At 35.0% G+C, this 24386-nt stretch overlaps 1 protein-coding gene across 3 annotated transcripts in view; it reads left to right on the top strand.

Moving 5' to 3' along the window:
* The window catches only part of grid2 (glutamate receptor, ionotropic, delta 2), a 546810-nt gene that overhangs the window by 456784 nt on the left and 65640 nt on the right, over positions 1-24386 (top strand). For all 3 annotated transcript variants that reach the window (XM_031903170.1, XM_031903172.1, XM_031903175.1), the window contains exons 11-13: positions 584-896; positions 7213-7351; positions 21838-22033. In XM_031903170.1, coding sequence (XP_031759030.1) covers positions 584-896; positions 7213-7351; positions 21838-22033 — 648 coding nt within the window. The remainder of the gene's footprint in view (positions 1-583; positions 897-7212; positions 7352-21837; positions 22034-24386) is intronic.

Genomic DNA, 24386 nt, shown 5'->3' with positions numbered 1-24386 from the left:
TGGCTATTTATAAACATTCTGATTAGAGTTTAACTGTATTATGATAATCAACCTTTTGGTACTTCCATAGTTCTCTAAAACTGAATCATGTGACATTTTTGTTGACAGGTTTTCATAACATTAAAGCCCCTCCACCTACTTTAAACTTCTACCAATGAAAAACAAGTGTCCCTTTTATAAACTGCAAAATATTTGTTTTATTTGACTTGTTTTCCAGTCTGAAAAGTTTAGTTAGTAAAAGCACAATATCTGAAAGTGAAGTGATAGATTAGCACGTATTAGCAGTAAGAGCTCATGCTGTTATATAGTCAACATAGCTCAAAACACATTTAATATTTGGTGTTATGTAGAATTCTTGTTGCAGTTGCTTACTTAAATATTTTTTACTCCTGAATATTGTACAGAACACACTCAATATCAGTGCAGCAATTATGGGTTTAACTATGGATTTGTTTAAAAAATGTTTCTTTATTTGATTGCTCTTCTATGAATGCCTTCTCTAGACATTCTTAGTTTAAATAAACTATGTATTCAGACCTTTACATATTAAGTATATATAATTATAAACTTTTTTTTTCTCAAGCGAGCTGATATGGGGATTTCCGCTCTGACAATTACACCAGACCGAGAAAATGTAGTTGACTTTACAACACGTTATATGGATTATTCAGTTGGAGTACTTCTGAGAAAAGCTGAGAAAACCGTGGATATGTTTGCTTGTCTCGCACCATTTGACCTATCGCTGTGGGCCTGTATTGCTGGAACAGTCCTTCTGGTGGGGCTACTTGTCTACTTATTGAATTGGCTTAATCCTCCCCGTCTACAGATGGGATCCATGACTTCAACAACCCTATACAATTCCATGTGGTTTGTGTATGGATCATTTGTACAACAAGGTAAATATAGTTATATCAAATAATACATGCAAAACATTCTTTTAGTTTTCAATGTCAAATATCAGCTGGTTGATTTTGAAATGGCCAACTAGTTCCCTTTTGGGTCATAGCATATGTAAAGCTTCATTCTTATAGAACCACTGAGTGAGTCTGCAGCAACCACTTAGGGGCAGATTTATCAAAACACGAGTTCGAACCCCAAATGGGAAAAATTCGGATTGGAAACGAAAAATTCTGAAGATCGCAAATATCACGAAAATGCTTACGAAAAAATCGTATTAGTCACGATAATATCATATTGGCGATCCGAAAGTCACGGAATTTTCATACCGAACCATTTAAAACAGCAGCAGAGCCATTCCGAATTTTTCGCGTGGGCGCTTAAAAAAGTCGTGCAGACTGACTGACAACTGTGAGGTTTGGTAGCAAACAATCTTTATGTGTGGCTAACTTAGGAAAATGACAGTGTTTTAAAGTAATTCAAATATAATGTACCATTGCCCTGCAATCGTAAAACTAGCGTGTTTGCTACAGAAACCCCAATATGGTTTATATAAATAAGCTGCTGTGTAGCCACTGGGGCAGCCTTTGAAGCTGGAAAAAATAAGAAAAGGCACAGGTTACATAGCAGATAATAGATACTCTGTAGACTATAATGTGGTGTTATCTGTTATCTGATAAGTAACCTGTGCCTTTTCTCCTTTGAATGGCTGCCCCCATGGCTATACAGCAGTTTTGCTTATATAAACTATGGTAGGGTTTCAGAGGTGCAAACACCAGATGCACCAGAGCAGGGCAACAGTACATTATATTGTAATTACTTTTATACACTTTCTTTTTTTGGTGTTACTGTTGCTTTAAGTAATCCCGTCATTAGGCAGACTGAGTAGAATCACTTTCAGACTCTAAATGGCTTTTTCTTCAAACCAACATATTTTAGATTTTGATTGTCAAAGCTACAGGAAAATAGTTTAATACAAACTAAACAGGATTGTACTTGAGCTCTTGAAAAGAAGGCAAGTATTTCCTTACTATTACTTTAAATACCTAATCTAACTTTAAAAAGAATCTCATAACACAAGGTTACACGGTATCTGATGGAACATAGAGTAAAGCACAATAGCTGTCTTTGTTCTCAGAATTCATTTTTCTTTCCCCAAGTGCCTCTAGGCTCTAAACAGATTTTTGCAAGTAATGCAAAGTTTCATCTTTATCAGATTGATTTTTTTTAATTGTTAAATGTTCATTGCTCTTGCCTTCTAGTAGTTTAACTGAAAAACCAATATTAATTTAATTTTCTCACCTTCTCTATTTTTCTTCGTCATTTAGCAGATATGAAAATAGATTGGTTTTGTGCTGTAATCTGAAAAATGACAGTTTAGGCTGAGTGAAAAACAACAATCTGGAATGAAATAGGACAACTGTTGGGAGATAGTAGTGTACAGAGTAGAGATTTAATCATAAAGTCCCATTAGGAAACCGAATATCAGTGCAGTATTGAAATACTTTCATTAGTATTGTCATTTAATATTTCACATTCAGTTTAACAAAACACCAACTTTATTTGCTAAAGCTTTACTGTTTACTGGTGCAGATAAATGTGGATAGAAGGAGTATAATTGGAGGTGACACACTGGCTGGATAATTGCAATTTTTTCAACGGTGTTAAATCACCAGGATTTTCAGTACTCAAAAAGGCTCTTATTTATATGTGTTAAAAATAACACTAGTCTTTGTAGAGCTCAGACTGCCTGGGCAGCACTAATCAAAGTACTGTAACTTAGGATCTACATTTTGCCAAATAAAAAGCCATTCATTGTTTTCTTTAAAGGTCAGTTAAAACTAAAATACCTATTACTTTTTATAAAAACATCTAGATTGTCATCAAGTATATGTATATATTTTTAGGAGATTAGGAGGTTCACAACTAAAGGCATGATATATTAAATAATACATAACATTTCTGATTTTACAATTAGTTTCAGCACTGAAAAGAGCTGTCTTCATAAAGAGGCATTGGTCTCAAATAATACAAGACTGTCTAACAATGAGCGTTCCCTTTTTGTTCATGTTTTTATTGCTGGAAGCTTTAAACATTTTTAAACAGATATCCACCTTTTAGACCCATCAGCAAATATTGCATAGAAGTATTTGTATCTTGTACATTAACACTGGTTAATGTGTTTCAGGGTGTCTACTTTGGAATGCTATGGAGTATTAATGGAAGTGTAAATGGAAGGTTTATATACCCTTTAATTTATAGCTAGTTAATGTTTATCCCTTGCTTAAACATAATTAATGGAGTATGATACTGATGTAGCAGCAAGAGTGAAGCAGTAACAATGTATCTAAGGAAGTGGCTGAGCAGAAACTTGTTTTGCAATTAATTATGACATGAATAATAATAATTTATCAGGTGCCATGTGACATTCACATTTACTTAACTATAGTTAATGTAGTATTATTTAGGTGATATATGCTGATACTGTATTGGAAATTCTAGGAAAATTCTTAGTAAGTAAGAAGATTCCTGTAAAGTTCAAAATGCATTTTGAATTACCAAAGATATAGTGAAGCACCCCAGAAACAGACTTGGAGAGCATCTCATAACCTAACAATTAATAATGACAATTACATAGAGAAGCTATTTGCTGTTGGTTAATAGAGCATTCATTATTAGGAGTGAGTTCAAAAAAGTCCCTAACTGTCTTAATAAATACAGTGATGATGGCTGAATTGGCGTGCTGATCCAAACAAATGGAGGTCGGCTATCCCATGTAGTGCAGGCTTACCCTTATCATGTAGTGTAGGCAGTATCCTTATTAACACTAGCAACATATAAAGGCCACTAAATTTTGGCTTGTGGTACAAAATGTAATTCAGTAATGCTATTAGTTCCCTAGTTAACAGAGTTTAGAGGATACTGTGTGCAAATGCCTGTAAAATAGGGTTGTATGTAGAGATGAAATTGGCTAAAATTGCAAGGTGTCCAATACTATGTTTTATTAGGAAGAGCATAGATGAACGCCAACAAAAGGGGAAATGGCCTATTCCTTATAAGGAAGGGGACATCATAAAAGTTTGTGCATTTTGTGTGTGAGTCATTCTTGCGTGAGAATGGCCAGAATTTGTGTCATCATGGTTTGTTAGGGGGGGACTGCTCACATTCGTACACATGCCCTTAGTGCCAGTCAATGGTGCCTCTTTTATAGTTGATACTTGTGTTTGGTTTATGTTGCACAGTGGTAGGACAGCCATAATTTAGATAACATTTATGAGCACCCATTGACTCAAAACCCCAGTGTTTGGTGCCAAATTTGTGCACACACTATAACGACATATGCAATGGCAGAACACAATGCATACAATATTGTGAAACATGTCTTTTATCAGCATGGTTCCAGCATCAGATGCAACATTCAGATGAAAAGTGATTCTTCCTTTGGCAAGCAGTTAGAAAATGTGGTAAAAAATATGCCTTTATGACAAGCATTAAAAGATAGCATTTAGTTCTCCTTTAAGAGAAGAAAAACAAAGCTCTAAAAATGTAAATCTGCTTGCCGGCATCCTTAAGTGCATCATTCTAGCATTCCCAGGCTATTCATTTACCTAATTTGCTGCCACCACAGGGTACCTCCTATTCTCCTTATAAATTAGGAATGAAGCTGTTTGGTTACTAAAGTACAATTGTATTTGTCGTTGCTCACCTTGTATACCCTATCATGCCAAATAAATTAATGGCTTCTGCTATTAGAGGTATATAGAACAATACATTCTTGTGGAAAGCAAATTTAAACAGTAAATCTATAAGCTTTCATTTTATATATACGTGTTTTGTGAATAAATAATATGCTTTTAGTTTTATTTTGCAGAGTAACATATAACCCCGGGCTTGTTTTTCAAGTACAAAAAAAGTGCAGTACTATAAAACTAAGCTGTTTATCAATACATTGCTAATGAGTGCATAGTGCTATAGAATAATAAGTATCTCTGAGCTATATACTACTCGGCACCATATAATTATGCTGAGCAGCACCAATAATGAACACAGAGGGCAGCTGAACAAAGAAGGAGAGAGAGAAAGTGGAATAGAAGCTGAAGTAAAATCCCAAAATGAAAATGGAGAAACTGATATAAAAAGGGCAGAGAAGAGAAAATAGGAAAACATCACAATTAGCATGCTGTTAATGGTAACATGTGACATATTGGGAGCCATTTACTAATGCTCAGATTTTTTTCTTATTTGGATTTTTTAGCGCTATAAGTCACAGGAAAAAAAGCACATTTTTGAAGATTTACTATACATAAAAACGGCAACAAATCCGAACTTGCCTAGATCATGTAGCAATGGCCCTTCCCTTCCCTGGAGGATCCTTCATTTGCTTCGAAACTTTAGAGGTTTCAAATATTTGATGCTGTTTTTTTGTGTTCAAGTTCAAGTTTTCAGAGTTTCGCAACTTTTCCAAGTTCAGACTTTTTCAATTCAGACTTTTTAGGAAATGGAAGACATTCATGGAAGTAAAAAAAGAAGTGTTAGAGTTTTAGTAAATCTGCCCCGTTACGTTAAACTGAATGTATGGGAAGTTAGTAAAATAAAGTTTAAAAAAAGGAATAAAGAAAAGGAATTAGAAGGAGGAGAAGGAGGAGAGCAGAATGGGAAGGGAAAATAATGTGAAGAAAGCAAAGGGTTTAAGAGGAGAAATGGATTTGGGGCCAAATGGAGAGAAGAACATATAGAAAAGTATAGAGTAAACAAAAAGACAGAAAAGGAGGGGGAATAAGGTTATTGTGATGTGGAGAGCAAGAAATTTACAAAATTAAATTAAATCCTGAGGAAAGGTGAAGAAGAGACAGAAGAAAGACCCTCCCCAAAAGAATTTTAATCCCTTATTTTGTATAATCTGTAGTGCTTTATATATAAATATTTTCTTCAGTCACTGTCAGGGCCATTTTAAAACATGAAAAAAAGGGGCATCTGCCCAAGACCCACTAGTTGGGGGTGGGCAAAATCAGACCTACTATAAATTTTGCATGAAGTATTCCCCAAAAATATTGGATTTCTTGAGCTTTAAATATATTTTTTTTTGTTCTGTTTATGTAGAGGCGATTTGTGAGGTTCTGCTAGCTGAGGTTAAAAGGTGAAAAAAACTCCATTTGTAGGCCCTCCCATTTCCTCAGAAGGAGAAAAAATCTTTCCTGTATCCAAGATTGCAATCGGACCAGTCCTTGGATCCACTTTGTACAAAGAATTTATTTCAGTAACCCTGTGTTTTTGAGTATACATTGAACACCCCAAAAAATTATTAAGATCACAAAAATTATGGAGCATTGTGTTCAAATAAATTTTGAAAGCTCTTTTTCACACAAAAATGAATCATTACAGCTCAGAAAAGAGCCTTGTAAATCTTAAAATTAACTACTCAGTAGAAAAATACCAACGTTTGATAAATAAGCCCCTTGCAAATAATCTCTACTAGTGATGCAGAAAATTGGAATCTAATCATGCTTCAGTGTTTACTGAACACAGTTATTAGCATTTCTATTATATATTTTTTATTCAAAACATTTGTTGCATTGCAAATATACTGACTGAAGAGAGCAGAATGGCATCTGTTATCAGAAATGCTTTGTGGCTGGCAGTTTTCTGCAATCCGGTATAATGTGCCTTTACACCTCTAAAAACATTGTTGTTTGTATTTGCTGATAAAAGACTAACAACTAAACTATTTCTTTGTAACAACTGTCCTATTTTTTATGTGAAAGATTTCATGACAAGGGAACTCTTCAGTTGACCCTTTGCTTTCAGTTATCCCATTGAACCCCATTATTACATACTAGCGATGAGCGAATCTGTCCTGTTTCTCTCATCAAAAATCTTTATTTTAATCTAATGGTAGACTTCTAGTTATATAACTACTGAATTTTGTATCCTTACTGCATGTTATATGTTATTAACATTTCATTGCAAAAGAAATTCTATGAATTTAATAATATATACCTGATATGGTAATTTAGCAAGTTATCTAAAAAGTTGCTAGTAGGCTTTTTCTCTGAATTTGAACAGCATAAGCAAGTGAATGGATGCCAATACTGATGTCATTCCAGTGGGATTTTTAGAGGAGTATTTATCTGTGGTTGAGAGTTCACTATTTGATAAATATGCCTCTAGAAAATCCAACTGAAATGGATACAGAGCGGTGGTATATTACTGTAGTGACCTTTAATGCCTGAAGACTTAGAACAACTTATACTTTACCACAATTGAAAATTAACTTGTGTCTGTTGCATAACCCATTGTTAATATTTTTATTAACAGGGGGAGAGGTCCCTTACACTACTCTAGCAACTCGAATGATGATGGGAGCATGGTGGTTATTTGCCTTAATTGTCATCTCTTCCTACACTGCGAACCTAGCTGCCTTTTTGACGATATCCCGAATTGAAAGCTCCATTCAGTAAGTGTCTAGCTGAGTCATTTCGTTTTATGTTCTACCGTAGTCATGGTCTGCTGCACAATAGATAGACTTCATTGGGTTAGACATAGGTTTTGCTCTTGTTCTAATATGTGAAAAACCTAGTCATTGTGGAATGCAGAACTATTATGGTTAGTATATTATACTGAATACTGTGTGACTTGCAAATGCTATTGAGTTCATCACTGTAAATAAGAACACTAAAGAAACATTCAGTATGTATATGATGGTTGTGATGGTTCCAAGTTCCAAAAGAGAGCACACCATCAATGAAAGCCATTTTCATAATGGGTACCTGAATCAAGCATTCTGCTTTTTACTTGCTCTTCACTGTGTGATGGCATGTTATTTCAGCCTTAATTCTGACATCCATTATGTTTTCATAATTAAAGAACCCACACTTTATACAGACTGCAGTTTTAAATTCACAATGTTCCTTTATATTCTGCAAATGATATATCTTCTAAAATTAAAAGAGCCAACCAATAAGCTAGTACTTTTTTACCATTTTACACAAAGTTGAACATAGAACATAATGCAGCCATTAAATAGGCACATTTGTAAGATATTGTGTTCTGAGACTGAAAAACTGCTTTAGTAACTTTTTCCAAACTAATATTCAAATAAGGGATTTACCATTGAAATCAAGAAAGTAACACCAGGATTGTAACTAGTGACTTTGTTGAGAGACCCATTGTAAGAAGCAGTAAACTTAATGGTGAAAAGTGCTATTATCTGCAAAATCCACCCCAGTTCTCGTAACCCAAGACAACCAATTTGCAGGTACATTTACTGGTATACTGTTCAAATCCACTTATTTGATTGGTGGCTTTTGGTTTCTTGACTTGGAAAATGATGCAGTTAATTTAATATAACTTAAATTAATTCCTCATCTTAACTGCTTAACACCAAATACAAAATATAGTTAACTGCTCTTAAATACTGGAAGTAGAATAATGATGGAATTCCATTCTTTTCTGAATGGTTAATTTGGGGGTTTTGTTTGTTTGTTTTTTAATGTCTTTACATAAAGACTGGGCATCCAAATATCCTGTGATTGAAAACTGTACTAAATTGTTCATACTATTAGAATGAAAAATACCCTAGTCATGTATCCTTGTCAGTACGCTAAATCTCTATTGTGAATGAACTGAAAAGTTTCATTTATGCAGAGCTTACAGCACTTGACATTAGAGAGTTGAATTTTTCAATGGTTCATTTGTGATGGCCACAAAGCCCGTGTTTGTCTAAAGAAACTAGGTCAAAATACTTTTATAAGTGAGATGGAACCATGTGAATCAATGAGACACTGTCATTGTTTAATACCATTCATGCTACCATTATGGTTTGTTTTGTTTTTACCAGCAAAGAAAATGTTATTTTGGTCCATGTTTAAATTACAGAGCCAACACATTTTTCATTTTAGTTTGTCAAATGTAATGAATGTAATTAGAGGGACCAGTATCCGCAAGGGAATAAACTTATAACTATAAGGTTTAGTTGACATAATGCTCCAAACAGCAAAACACCATTGTACAAAACAATTATTTGGCGGCTGTTAGCATTAAATTATTACAAAGCAGAGACCTTAATTAGGTGAAAGAATAATTATATTTCACTTTCAGTGATTAAATTCTGTCCTTCGAGAGATTTTGCTACCAACTCTTTGTTTAAAAAAAAAGCTGGACAAATAGCATACCCTCGATGAATCATATTTTCACTGGATTTTCACTCAATAATCAAATAATGTTTGCAAATCTCTTTAGCATATAGTATGTTCTTATATACTGTGTAATTGAATAATATGGAAAGCTGAGTAAAGGACAAAATACAGAGAGATGCCATTACCACAGTAAGCTGTATTTAAACATATCTTTATTCAGGAGAATAGACCTTACAGTCATCTCACCACCAGTCATCGCCATGTTTTTTATCAAGCTGTGTTTTGATTTTCAGTTACATTTTTCAGCAGCCACTTGAAAAGCTATGTGAAAATATGGGGACCATCCTTGCTGTTTTTTACCACCAGAATGTATTCGCCACCTGCTTTTTCACATTTACTTGAATAGGTTATACAATAAAAATAATGCCATAACATAAAAGTTTTAATGACAGTTATTGGACAGCAGAACCCACTGGTGAAATCATCTGTAAGATGCATGTCGGTCAGAGAAAAGGCAGTGCTTTCTTATTGCTATAAGAGCAAATAATCATTTCATAGTTGATCGACACTGGTAGTTATTCCAGAGTTTTCTAATGTCCATTCAAGCAACTATGCAATTTATCACAGCAGGCTGATCAGCTTTAATGGTGTTCACGGCAAGTTGCAAGTTGCTTGTATGAGAACAAGTTCCTCTGTGAATATTGTCAGTTTGGTTCAGTTTTGTGTCCATTTCACTGCTTTGCACTTGCATTCATAAATGAGCTTTCTTATCTCTTTACTCCTGTTGAATGATCCACAAGTAGTGATAAGCAAAATTTATCGCCAGGCATGGATTTGCAGCGAATTTCTGATTCGCCATTGGTGGATTTTTTCACAAAATGGCAGCAAAAATTTGATGCAGAAAACCATGCGTAAAAAAAAAGGTTGTCAAAAAAAGCACATTTTTCAGAAGTTTCACAAATTATTGGTGAAGTAAAACAGGATAGATTCACTCATCACTATCCACAAGCATTCCTAGCAGAAGTGTAGTAAGTAGTAATTAGCCACTCCAATAGTTCCTAAATGTTCAGTGTGGTACAGAAGAACAGGAACAGCACCTCTTGTCTTTGTAGATTAAAATGCCTTTATTGCACAGTTTTTTGGGGCAAACAACAACAGCAGCTTTTTTTTTTTTTTTCAGTGTGGTCCAATTAGGGGGCACAAAATCCCCAGAGTGACTTAAAGGGGACCTGTCACCTTAAGAAATAATTCTAAATTGTTTTCTTTTGTGTTTTGTCAAGCTAAGTAAACTTTACTTACACTATATAAATTATTTTAATCTTATTTTCTTCAGCCTTGGAATTTACAATTGCAGCAAGCAGGCAGGCACCATTTTGTGGACACTGTTATCAAAGCAGGCATTGCATCCTGCCAAAATCTTGTTTCTGTGCCAGTATGGGGGGGGGGCTGATACCTGTCCATGCACTGGTTACACAATTACATGGTGAGGAGGGAGGGGGAATGTGAGGGGTGCAGCAACATCTAAGAAGTCCTGAATTGAAAGTGAAAGTAACTGTCTGCCCCGCCTCTATGCCTAAGGAATTTAAAAAAATTCACAAAACGAGGGCAACAATTTTTCGTTGCATGGGCGAATTTTCCCGCTGCAGATTTTATTGCTCATTCCATTTATTGCAAATCCATGCCTGCTGAATTATTTTGCCCATCACTAAATATAACCAAATTCATTTAAACTGAATTATACACTGGGTATATTTTATTTGTTTTTTTTTTTATTCTGCTCTTAAAAAAGGTGGATCTGTATGACAGAAGAGTTTAAAAAACATTCAAGGCTAAAAAAAGTTTTGTGACAACACAATACTGTTTTTATGCTATACCATCCCATTTCTAATGTACATGTACACAAAGGTCTTTATCTATACAAAAACTCTAAACTTGACTATAGCTTCCATTGTGAGACTTTAAATTTTTTGCGGTATCTTTGGCCCTACTCTATGCATTTGTTATAAAAACTCCAACAGCAAAGCTATAATCTCAGAGCAGCGTTAGTGCACTTGTGGCCCTTACTTGCTAGCTTCAGGTAGCATTGTGAGTAATAATTAATTTGGACACACAGTTCTCTTGTTGCCTTTTACTACAACTTGCATTAGAGCAATGTTTCTTGCAAACCTGAGCTCAGTCACTCAATGCGAATACAAAGTAATGGACCTGACAGACTCTTCTCATCTCATCACATGTGTTTAAAATAAAGTTTAAACCTTTTTCTACTGCTTGAGTACCATGATTGATTTCTGTTAAGCTAGAGTATGATATTAGATAAATATATTTTTTCCTCGGTTTTTCTGATCTTCGAAAGCAGTTCCTTTCACAATAATCCAGTTAGCTTTCAAGAGCCCTCTAGTGTCTCAGTATATAACAACATGCTGAGCAAATACAGCCAGTAGCAATAGTGTCTTGTTCAACGTGATGCAGAATAAACACTTCACATGAAGAGAACTTCTTTTTACCTCTCTGCAGTGCCAGTAATTGCGAGAGGCATAGCCAGATGGAACTGGGTGCAGCTATGTCTGCTGATATTAAAGCACTGCAAATCTTCTGTAATAGTGTGGTTTTAACGAATTGCCCTATGTTGACCTGTCTTTGCAGGCTGCAGCATTATCACTAGAGGAAGTATAAAGCATGGAACGCTTTATGGGGATCTCAGTCAGAAGCAATCATTATAAAACGAATGAACAGAACAGTTATTTCTTCAATTATTTAGTGACTAATTGCTTTCTAGCTTGCAGCCTTCTGTGACAGCTGATTCTAATAACATCATTATATTTGTACATAAATGTTTTGTGCCACCGTGTGAAGAAAGATTTTTTTTCCATCGCTTCTTAAAGTACCCATTAATTTAATTACTTTTATAGGTTTTGAATTTCTGTGATTATTTCTGCATTAATCATAGGTTTCCACGGGATAAGGTCCAGCTTCTGGTCTTGGATTTGTTACATTTGTACTTGTTGTTAAGAGGGCTCAATTAATTATAATGCAATTGCTGATCTTGTTTTGCTTGGTAGAGAGAACAGCATGAAAATGTGCGTGTTATTTTTTGCTCAAGTGCTCGCATGATGGAATAGAAAAATAGATTTACTAAATAAAAGCAATGGGCAATCTAGAACATTACTAGAAACTCTATTGGTATCATCATATTCAGTTTATTTATGTCATCAATGACATGCTTAAAACCATATATTATACTTGTCAATGGATCTAACTCTATTTATTTTATTATTCTACCTGCCAACTTGATAAATGCCAGCTGCCAAAAAGTGATTCAGATGGGTTAGAATCATTAAGTTTACAACACAACCTATTATTAATGGCTGTTTTTTTTTAGTTACCAGTGTTATGTTTTGAAGACTTGTTTTGTTCTAAGAAAGTAGTAATGAATCCTACATTAAGGTGCTGATTAATCAACATTTTAATTCACAGTTTTGCCACAATTCAAGTATATTCACTAAATTCACAAATTTGAAAAAGGGTTTCCAAAATTTGAATGTTCAATATTTATTAAGCACAGAAAATTTGAAATGTAAATCTTTGCTATCTAAAAGCCAAGTTTCATGTAGAAGTCATTGAGAGTTGTTATAGGCAAAAAGTAAGCTATATTTTCATTCAAATGTGCAGTAGGATGCTGGCCATCAAGAGATTGGCTTGGAATCAGTCTTTTACAACACATTGTATTTAAACAAGGTAATGTAATAATAATCCAATAACCAATAGTAAGGAATCTGATGTTTGTTTTCAAAAGGACAGAAATTGCCCCCCCCCCCCCCCAATATCAGATAAAAGTATGGTACTGTGAGAGATACAAGCAAGTAGCACAGAGTTTTCATGAGTGGGGAGAGTCACCATGAAAGAGTCACCATGGATGTGTGAAGGTCATTGGGGATGGTGAGAAGCCCCAGAAGGTGAGAGCCTAGTGGAAGAGACAAATCATAAACTTGTGATGGACTGTTTGTTGAAGAACTGTAAACTGTTATGTTTATGTTGGGAGGAGTTTACCCCAAATAAACTTGTGTTTTTGAAAGAAAAATGTGATGTCACATGTGGTGTCCCTGTCTTGATCCTCTGCATACCTGCCTACCATAGCTAATTCCCCCAAAAGTGTACAGGCTGACAGCATGTCACAATACTTGGAAAAAAAAAGTAGTAAATAAAATGTTATACACGGGGTAACGTAAGTTTGGACATAATTGGTTTTGGAATGAATTCCTTAAATATTGCACACCATAACATTATGCCTATATTAAGCTCTTCCCTTACTCCAACCTTTACATTGAATCAAATTTCCAACACTGACAGAATTTATAATAGAACTAAGAAACAAAGAAGGTTCTGTATTTTTCTGTAATTTAAAACGTGGCACATAAACTTGTGTTGAGAAATTTCATTTCGACTATGACAGAACCAGACAGATGACAAGGGCATGTGGGTTTCCCCCAAAATAAAACACACTTATATATACACAGGTGCATTGTGCATTCACAGTGCATCCCATAACAGGGTAAAATTAAGATGCTTTCCCCCAAAATCATTTATTGCCTCCATAGAATAAAGCAGAGCAGTACTCACTTAGATTGTAAGCTCTACGGGGCAGGGACCTCCTTCCTACTGTGTCTCATACCACATGGCCCTTATTCCCTGTGCATTTACAGTGGCTTGCAAAAGTATTCGGCCCCCTTGAACTTTTCCACATTTTGTCACATTACAGCCACAAACATGAATCAATGTTATTGGAATTCCACGTGAAAGACCAATACAAAGTGGTGTACACGTGAGAAGTGGAAGGAAAATCATACATGATTCCAAACATTTTTTACAAATAAATAACTGCAAAGTGGGGTGTGCGTAATTATTCAGTCCCCTTTGGTCTGAGTGCAGTCAGTTGCCCATAGACATTGTCTGATGAGTGCTAATGACTAAATAGAGTGCACCTGTGTGTAATCTAATGTCAGTACAAATACAGCTGCTCTGTGACGGCCTCAGAGGTTGTCTAAGAGAATATTGGGAGCAACAACACCATGAAGTCCAAAGAACACACCAGACAGGTCAGGGATAAAGTTATTGAGAAATTTAAAGCAGGCTTAGGCTACAAAAATATTTCCAAAGCCTTGAACATCCCCACGGAGCACTGTTCAAGCGATCATTCAGAAATGGAAGGAGTATGGCACAACTGTAAACCTACCAAGACAAGGCCGTCCACCTTAACTCACAGGCCGAACAAGGAGAGCGCTGATCAGAAATGCAGCCAAGAGGCCCATGGTGACTCTGGACGAGCTGCAGAGATCTACAGCTCAGGTGGGGGAATCTGTCCATAGGACAACTATTAGTTGTGCACTGCACAAAGTTGGCCTTTATGGAAGAGTGGCAAGAAGAAAGCCATTGTTAATAGAAAACCATAAGAAGTCCTGTTTGCAGTTTGCCACAAGCCATGTGGGGGACACAGCAAACACGTGGAAGAAGGTGCTCTGGTCAGATGAGACCAAAATGGAACTTTTTGGCCAAAATGCAAAACGCTATGTGTGGCGGAAAACTAGCACTGCACATCACTCTGAACACACCATCCCCACTGTCACATATGGTGGTGGCAGCATCATGCTCTCGGGGTGCTTCTCTTCAGCAGGGACAGGGAAGCTGCTCAGAGTTGATGGGAAGATGGATGGAGCCAAATACAGGGCAATCTTGGAAGAAAACCTCTTGGAGTCTGCAAAAGACTTGAGACTGGGGCGGAGGTTCACCTTCCAGCAGGACAACGACCCTAAACATAAAGCCAGGGCAACAATGGAATGGTTTAAAACAAAACATATCCATGTGTTAGAATGGCCCAATCAAAGTCCAGATCTAAATCCAATCGAGAATCTGTGGCAAGATCTGAAAACTGCTGTTCCCAAAGGCTGTCCATCTAATCTGACTGAGCTGGAGCTGTTTTGCAAAGAAGAATGGGCAAGGATTTCAGTCTCTAGATGTGCAAAGCTGGTAGAGACATACCCTAAAAGCCTGGCAGCTGTAATTGCAGCAAAAGGTGGTTCTACAAAGTATTGACTCAGGGGGCTGAATAATTACGCACACCCCACTTTGCAGTTATTTATTTGTAAAAAATGTTTGGAATCATGTATGATTTTCCTTCCACTTCTCACGTGTACAACACTTTGTATTGGTCTTTCATGTGGAATTCCAATAAAATTGATTCATGTTTGTGGCTGTAATGTGACAAAATGTGAAAAAGTTCAAGGGGGCCGAATACTTTTGCAAGCCACTGTATATATATTTATTGTATTTATTTATTATAACACTTGTCCTCCCTTTGTGCAATTTTGTATTTTGTAAGATTGTACAGCACTGCGTACCCTTGTGGCGCTTTATAAATAAAGTTATACATACATACATACATACATACATACATACAAACATACTTTCATATCAGTTATGTATCCATTTATCCATATTAAATATGACAGGTAAGATACTGTGTGCTGAAACTGCATAATGTTACATCAGAATTTTTTAAAAAGGGAAAAGACTTCTGGCCATGCAAAAACAGCTACTCCTTGCTCATTCTCTACATGAGCTTTATATATGAGCTTTATATATTTTGTTTTCACCAGAAATCTATATTTTTAGTATCATTTATTTTTAACTAAAAGGTACTTTGGATAGTAGTCCAAGTTTGCAAATCAGTACTGCTTGTTGAGATTTCAGTTTCTAACCGTGTGATGCAAATATAGAAGCCAAACATTTAATTACACCTTACTGACAAAGCACTTATTACTGTTCACTGAAACGAAAAGCTTTAAATTCCTTCTTAGCTCCTAAATGCAAGTGTGCAGAACCTTGATACTGACAAGCAGCTCCCTTTTGAAATAGTAAAAGCAAACAAATCATTTAGTAAATAGAGGGATGTGTAAATGCACATGATTCCCTCTGATTATATTCACTACATAAAATAAGAAGTAATATGCTCATTTATGCATACTGATGTTTATTTTGCTGTTATAAATTTTAATAACTGGGACTTTATCTATCCAGCTTTATAATTATTGTTCACCCAACCTCCCCCCTCACCCCCATTATACCCTATAAAAGTACTAAAGTGACAGAACAAGTAAAGAAGGACCAGTATGGGGGTATTGCAAAAAACATTCTAGTTCAATATCTAGATGTAATATCTAATAAAAGATATTATAAGACAACTACAAGCAATGCAAACAACTTTTCCTTTGTGTAAACAGTTTTCCTTTTCTTGAATTTATTATTATAGCTTTTGCAAAGCCCCAAAACTATTTTACAATATTTTTCCCAGTGGAGAAAAGATTGTGCACTTTATAGGTTGCCTCAGTGCCCAGTTTTATAAACTTCTTCCTGAAAAAGTCACATTGTGCCAAAAAAATAAACCACATTTAGAAAAATGCATTATGAGCAATTAAAATTCACAATATAATAACTGTATAATGAAGAAAATACATTACAAAATGCTATTTTTTGTTTTTATGGAATGTACAACTTTTATTACTTTGCGCACTGGATAGCAAAATACTGTACCTATAACATTTGCAGCATCTTTTCATTGTCTTCAGTGAAGCAAGATCATATGGGGGCATACAGTATGTATGCAAATTTTTTTTTATTTTATTTATGTAGCGCTACTTATGTACACAGTCTTGTATATCAGTGCTACATACATATTTATGACATCCGTTACCACCTGATTGGTTGGTATTGGTTACTAGAACTGGAGCAAACATTACCAACCCTATTTTACCAGTCAATTTGATCAAGAGTCCTAAAATATAATAAAAACATAAATTTATTGAGGCATGCCTTAAATGCCCACAAGCCATAAAAACATTCCAGGAGGTAAATGGGCCTCTTCATCTATACAATAAAATTTGTGGTTACCATTTAATACAATGGATCCATGTGACTTACATATAAATATACAGCAAATATTAAAAATAGCAACTATAAAAGGAACTCTGCAGATCCTTTAATAGAGTAATGTGCAACTACAAGTCCTACTTATGATTCCAGTGGTGTTCCAGTAATTAATATAATGACCCTACTAGGTGCACATGGGACTACAATTTGTGATAGGACATTAAAGATTTATTGAATTGTTGTATGGGTACCCCCGGGTATGAAGCACAATGGCAAAAAAGAGAAGCACTGTAGTGTGCAGTGAGCAGTTAAATATACTTAGCTTCCCACAAGCCTTGTGGGAGCTCTATTTGTATCGGTTCACAAAGTCTTTAGTAGCATGTGACAGCATAAAGATCTAAGTTTGTGAAAATATCCTAGCACTCTAGCATTCCTTACGGCCCCTTGAGAACACCTGGGACAGATAGTGGAGTGGCTAGTGGAGTAGAACTGACAAATACTTAAAGCCGATCTAATTCTCTAAAGTGCAGAAGCCAATATTACACAGTTGCACATTGTGCAATTTAATAAATACTTTGCTTTACTTAACAGAAAAATGCTGAAAATTCAGCATCTCCTTTAAACCCACATTGCCAAATGGGTACCTAACCTATCAAATATCATTCAGTGTCTCTCTCAAATATAATTTGCTCTAAGTTTCCACCCCTGTAATAACTATGCGCACAATCAATCCCGTGAAAGTAGATACCATTATGGGAGCCATATTGCTAATAATGGCTCAGCTACTTGGGTTCAGTAACCCTAAAATTTTCATTCTGTCTACCAACCATGGCATTTCTGTATTAAAGAGAATCTCTATTCATTTCTAATGCATTTTGGTAATTATCAAAAAAGTCTAACTGAATTTTAAATTAATTTAATTATGGTCCAAAACCCCCCAAAAAAACTTGTGGACCTGCCAGGTCCAAAAAATATAATCTATTTATCTGTGCCACTTTAGAATGTGGCACAGATACCTCTCCATGAATTCCTAACTAAAAAGTAATCTCTTCCATTCTCCAAGTACAGGTTGGCATATTTGGGAGTACATTTGTCTTCTTTAGTGCACTCATGCTCCTGGAGGTAGTGTGTCCAACACAATATATTATCAATGAATACAAAATGTACGAAATCCAAAATAAATTGACAAGTGGGAAAGCAGCCATCAGAATATCTTAAGAACTGGCTAACTGATATCATTCTAGTTTATCCTAGTTTATGTGAAATAAACATGTGAAGCACCTATATGTCTATACCTACCAGGAGATAATCGGGTTCCAAAAACAAAAGTTTGCAACAGCAGATCAGTCATGATACAAACTGGTTCCATGACCCCACGCACTAAACAAAAAACCTTTTGGTAGTGTGTAAAGTGTTCTGGTTTTACTTTGACCTATCCTTTTTAAACAAAATGATTCAAAAATGTTTATTTGAGCCTAAACATATTTCTTCTGTGATATATATGCAATGCCTTCCATTTAAAATGTGCTCTAGGCAAATAAACTATACTAAAATATAAAGTGTAACAATATTTAATGTAGAATATTGTTGAGACACATAGTAATACTTTGTTCCATCAGTCCCTAGATTACAGAACCATCTTGGCTTACATCCTATTTCTCAGGTGACCATGTTCTGTCTCTTTCACTGGCAAATTTTCTATTTGAACTTATTCTTTGGCTCAGCTTCAAAATTACATACTTCATTGGTAATTGACCAATGATGTTCTTAACTAAAGCTGCTGGCAATTGCACACATTATTCTTCTCCATTCTGCACAATATGGCCTTTCTTATAGTTAAAGGTGCACCTTTAGCAACCAGTCAGGTGCTTTCATTGTCTAACTTGTAGCAGAGTATTTCAAACAAATTGCTAATTTGTTGCTATGGGCAACTAAATGTGTGCACCTTTAGGAGCTATGTTCATAAATAAGCTCTATAATGTAAAAGGTATAAATTAATTGTTCTTATTTATTCTAAATAGGTTTAATCCTTTAAGTGCCTTGGAAAATAGAATCAATGGCTTCTATACAGAAGCAGCACAATAGTCTGTTGGCTTGTTTGTTGTAACAACCTAATATTATAAAGTGCCCAAAAAATGTTTATCTGTCATATATCAATGGATATAATAATCATCATAACCAAGCTTTATTATTTAAGGCAAATGTTCCTAATATTGGATTTTAGCACTATAATACTGTGTTCATCATATTGTGCATATCTAACCATCAAAACTCAATGTCACTTATGTCAAATACTAAGGGCAGATTTATATTCCCCTCTAACTCATTTTTATTTGTATCTAGAGTAAACACATTTAAGTGTTGTGAAATATTGTCCAATTACCAAATAATGTCTCTGCATATTTAGTTAATTAACGGCTCTATGAATCAGTTCATTTGGCAAAGTGGGCAATTGATAATTGATTCAGTTCATTTGGCTAATCATTTGAAGCACTGACAAATGTCATACCGACTAGGTACAAACTGTGCTGCACATGAACACTCCAAGGTCTTCATTAAATGTTATCATTAGATAAATGTCATTTCTTCATTGCAAAAGCCAGAAATATGCTGCAGAAGGACAGGTTCCTCAACATGTCAAGGTATTCATGTTTGATTAACATCATGAAATTCATTATGCAAAATGAACTTTGCTTGGGAACAAATCTCTACAATTAGCCTAGAAGTTGTATCCCCTTAGTTTTCAAGAATGATTAATGTAATTTTTGGGTTGTATTATATTAAATTTGCAGTTTTGAGAAACATTTAGGTTATTCAATTTAAATTGTTAAGAAAAAAGGGCTAAAGTATAGCAAATAATGTGGCGCCTTATAGAGGTTTAATTTTAATTCAGTACTACTGTTTTTTAATGATTATTTATATATTTATGAAATGTTTCTAAGCCTTAATGTTTATGGTGAAATATATACAAAACTACAACTTAAGTCCTGCCATTCAAATCTGATTATAAAACCATTTTTTCTCTAAATGCAAATACATTTATCAAAGTCATCATCATAAAGCAAGTCACACAGCGCTTTATATTGATTTATAATCATCTTGGGTCTTATAATCATTTCATAAACAAGGGTTAAAGGGCAATACATAGGATAAGAGGACCCTAAGCACCGGAGCTTAGAAGCTAAAGGGTTAGGGTACATTTTAAATATAAGGAAGATGAAAACCATTGGTGATTTATGATTTGATTAAACAGGTGGATCTTTAGGGAGCATTTGAAGAATGAGGAATCCATGATAGCTCAAGAGTTCCAGAAAATCTTTACAGTCAGGAATGGGATGTAAGAGCATCTTTGCAATAAATTCACTGGGAAATACTCTTCATAGGGTTAAACACAAAAGGAAAATGAAATGCCTTTAAAATGTTGAATCATGGCAAACATTTTGATCCAAACATTGATAAATGAGCCCCATAGTATCAGAGGTAGGTCCACTAATTAATGAATGCAAGAAAAGCAGAGATTCCTAATGGTTATTTTTCATCAGTCTACACAACTAAGGAATCAGCTATTAATAACTTCATTTTCAATAGTCCCACTTCTAATAATATAAATATTGATGCAGTGATTGTATTGCATCTCCTACTTGCCCAGGCTGTCATTTCTGTTGGCAAAGCTTGTGCCAAGCAAAAGCGATCTCCATCTTGGCAAAAGCATTGAAAATAGGAGATGCGATCCAGTCATGCTGTCTTGCATAATAACGGACATTAACTCAAAGGATGCCTCTTTATAGATCAATGTTAAGGCCTTCAGTATGCATTGTAGTTTTGGCCTCTAGTCCTAAAGAAGGATATTAATGACCTGGAGAGGGATGGAAGGTTTAGACTGTTATGACTGGGGTTTTCTCTAGAAATTATATGCTTGAGAGGGGACATGATTACTGTTTTCAAATACATTAGAGCTTATAATGGATGGGTAATGGGGTACCTTTTCTCCTTTAGACAAGATCAGAGACCAAGAGGCCATCCCTTTTGACTTGGTGAAACAGCATTTTTTTGTACAGTAAGAGCCGTGAGATTGTGAAATCACCTGCTTGATAATGTTTTGATGGCAGATTTAATGAATGCCTTCAAGAGTAACCTGGATAATTTCTGGAGCATGCCTATTATTCAAGATTACAGTGCTCTTGGGATCTAGGTTTTGGTATATATGTATGTATGTATATAGTTTATATATGTGAGTGTATAGATAGGTCTGTTTATGAGATACATAAACTTAAGTCTGCTTTCAAACCAAATGTAACAATGTAAGTAACGAGAGAAAAAGAGATGTGATGGTTGCGTGAAGAAGTGTATTTGATATTAGAACTGAGATACAGAGAGGGGCTATTGTTAAGTCATGTTGTTAGAGAATATTTTCCCTTCCATTTACTCATATGCAACAGGTTTTTGAGCTATTTTCTAAAGCATTTTTTAACTTTCCCCTCATGACTGTTCACCATATGTATTCAGCAGTTCTAATGTGGAAGGTGAAAATTCTAATACAGGGCACTTATGGGAAAGTCTAATTTGCTCAAGAACATTTTTCACAAGAGTAAATTGTTGCAAGTAGCAGTTGTTACCCAAAAAGTGAAAATTGTTGCAAAAATTGTAAAATTTATTTTTTTCCTACAAGACAAGAACAATCTTAAAAAGCAGATGGGTAATAATTCATCTAATATATAGTATTAATACTATGATAACAAAAAAAACAGTTAATCAAATGTATCTTTTTTTATGTTTTTTAAATTCAAACAAAAGGAAATGATGATTTAAACTTTTTTTCAAATAGAAATGTGCAATTTTTGGGGGAGAAAAAATCTAATGTTTCCTGATTTTCTTGATTGTTCAGATCACTTCAGGATCTTTCAAGGCAAACTGATATTCCGTATGGCACGGTGTTTGACTCTGCAGTTTACGAACACGTTCGGGTGAAGGGAATGAATCCGTTTGAGAGAGATAGCATGTATTCTCAGATGTGGCGGATGATAAACAGGAGTAATGGATCTGAGAACAATGTTCAAGAGTCCCTAGAAGGCATTCAAAAGGTAAATAGCTTATATTTTCCTTATGTGAGATTGTATGTCGACAACATATCTACTTTTACTTAGTATATTATTAGTTGTAGTAAATTTTTATTCAGATTTGCAATATATTTCACTTATAGAGCTTTCAGCTAGCAGTATGATGGCAGTACAAAACCGTAAAGCTCATTTGCCTCACTGAAATTACTATACCTTGTAGTCAAATGCACTGTAATGATCAGCATTAGCACAGGAAATATGTATATGCATCTATTTCCTCTGACACAGAATATCATGTTATGCATTTTCTTATTCTTATTGGCCATTATAAATCTATCACCATCAATAAAAAACAACTTATTTCTAAACTGCTATGACATAACACTGAATCCTGTGCCTTTCATTAGCTACACACCTCAAAAGCCGATCTAGGTTTTAAAAAAATGTATGCGTATTTGATGGCTTCAAATATACATTGTTTTTGTTCGATTTGCTTTGAAAAAAGTATTAAAAAAAACACTGGTGCAAATTTTGTATTACTGCCTGTAAAATCAATGCATAATAAATGCTTTTTAAGTAAGTGTAATTGAAAGAGATCATTTACTTTCCATTTATTTTTCATTTCCACATGGATTCACAGATTTTGTTTCCTTAACACAAATGATTTATAGATTCAGTTCAGCAGTTACAAATGCTGCTGTTAGTCATGTCTTAATCTGTCAAGCCTATAATGTAATAGTGACGCATTGTATGGGAGCATCAGGTAATGTAAAGGCAGCATGCTGGCTTATTGGCTATAAAGAAAAGTTGATAAAGGCTATGAAAAGAAGATTATAGGTATATGCTTCCCAGTGCTACAAGAAATAGAATATATGGAAGGCAAAAAAGTCAGTAGCATGGAAACTGCCTAATGGAAAACAATTTTAAAAGTGTCAAAAATGATTCAGGGCACCTAGACCCAAGCCTAGTAGGTCTATATTAATCATGCTCTCTATTTAGTGCATTCGTCTCTTTGATATTATAGCTGGTCTAAATATGAAAGATAGGGTGGTTTCTGCTTTTAATTGCGCAATAAAAGAAAAGGAAAGTGCCTGTAAGTAAACATATGCATCTGTTGGATGATAAAATACTTTACAGTGTGCCATGTGCTGAAGACAAGAATACAGCATTTGATATAACAGAAACCATATATTAGCAAAGATTATCAAACAGTATGGTTAAGATGATGAACAAGAACAATCAAGCTGCTCAGTCAGGCTTGAATAATTCCCTGCAGATATGTTAGAAAATGTATTACAAAATGAAATTCATATCAGGAGAATTAATCCTGACTCTCATAGTAAGGAAATTGATTTCAAAAAGAAAAATAAGCAAAAAATAAAAATAATAAAGATAATAATCGTCTCTGTGTTTTGATAGCGACTACCGGGCTCATTTTTTCAGATATGCACTTCATTTTACTCTCTTTTTTTACCATGTTTTTTCATAATTTCACTTAGTTGACTCTAAGGGAATCAGTGATATATGTCATTATACCTGCTATCCCATTTAATTGCCATAATTATGGTCTTTACAGAAATGTCAAAGCTGTTTACTATTTTACCAAAAGCTCAAGTTCTGCAGAAATTTTTACTTGAACTTTTTAAAACTGATTTCTTTCATACTATTACAGCACTCTAAACAACTTTTTTGTGTTGCGTCACAAAACTTTATTCTGTATTGCTAGTTTACGTATGCTAGAAACTCTGGTATCTGTAGTATTTTCAGTAACACAAAATGTTTTCCTCTTCTATAGCAGTCTCCACAAGCAATCTGAAGACTTCAGCAAACAATACATTCTAGCCTAGTACCTATTTGTGACCATTTATGTATTATTGCATTGTATAAACACCATAATGGACCACAAAATAAACAGATTAATGGAGTACAGACAATGGAGTTAATAGTTACTTAGTTACATAGGTTTGAAAAAAGACCAGAGTCTATCAATTTCAACCCTTCCAAGTAAACCCAGCACACACAAACCTATACTGACCTATCTATACACTACGTCAGGGATCCCCAACCTTTTATACTCGTGAGCCACATTCAAATGGAAAAAGTGTTGGGGAGCAACACAAGCATGGAAAAAGTTCCCCCGTGGGTGCAAATAAGAGCTACAATTGGCTATTTGGTAGCCCCTATGTGGACTGGTAGACTATAGAAGGCTCTGTTTGGCTTTACACTGGGTTTTATGCAACCAAAACTCACCCCTAAGCCAGAAATTCAAAAATGGGCACCTACGTTGAGGCCCCTGGGAGCAACATCCAAGGGATTGGGGAGCAACATGTTGCTCACGAAGCACTGGTTGGGGATCACTGCACTACATACATAAACT

This window comes from Xenopus tropicalis, chromosome 1 (genome assembly GCF_000004195.4).
Source record: "Xenopus tropicalis strain Nigerian chromosome 1, UCB_Xtro_10.0, whole genome shotgun sequence".
Lineage (NCBI taxonomy): Eukaryota > Metazoa > Chordata > Amphibia > Anura > Pipidae > Xenopus > Xenopus tropicalis.
Note: the sequence above shows the minus strand (reverse complement) of the source record. Positions and strands in the feature narration are given on the sequence as shown.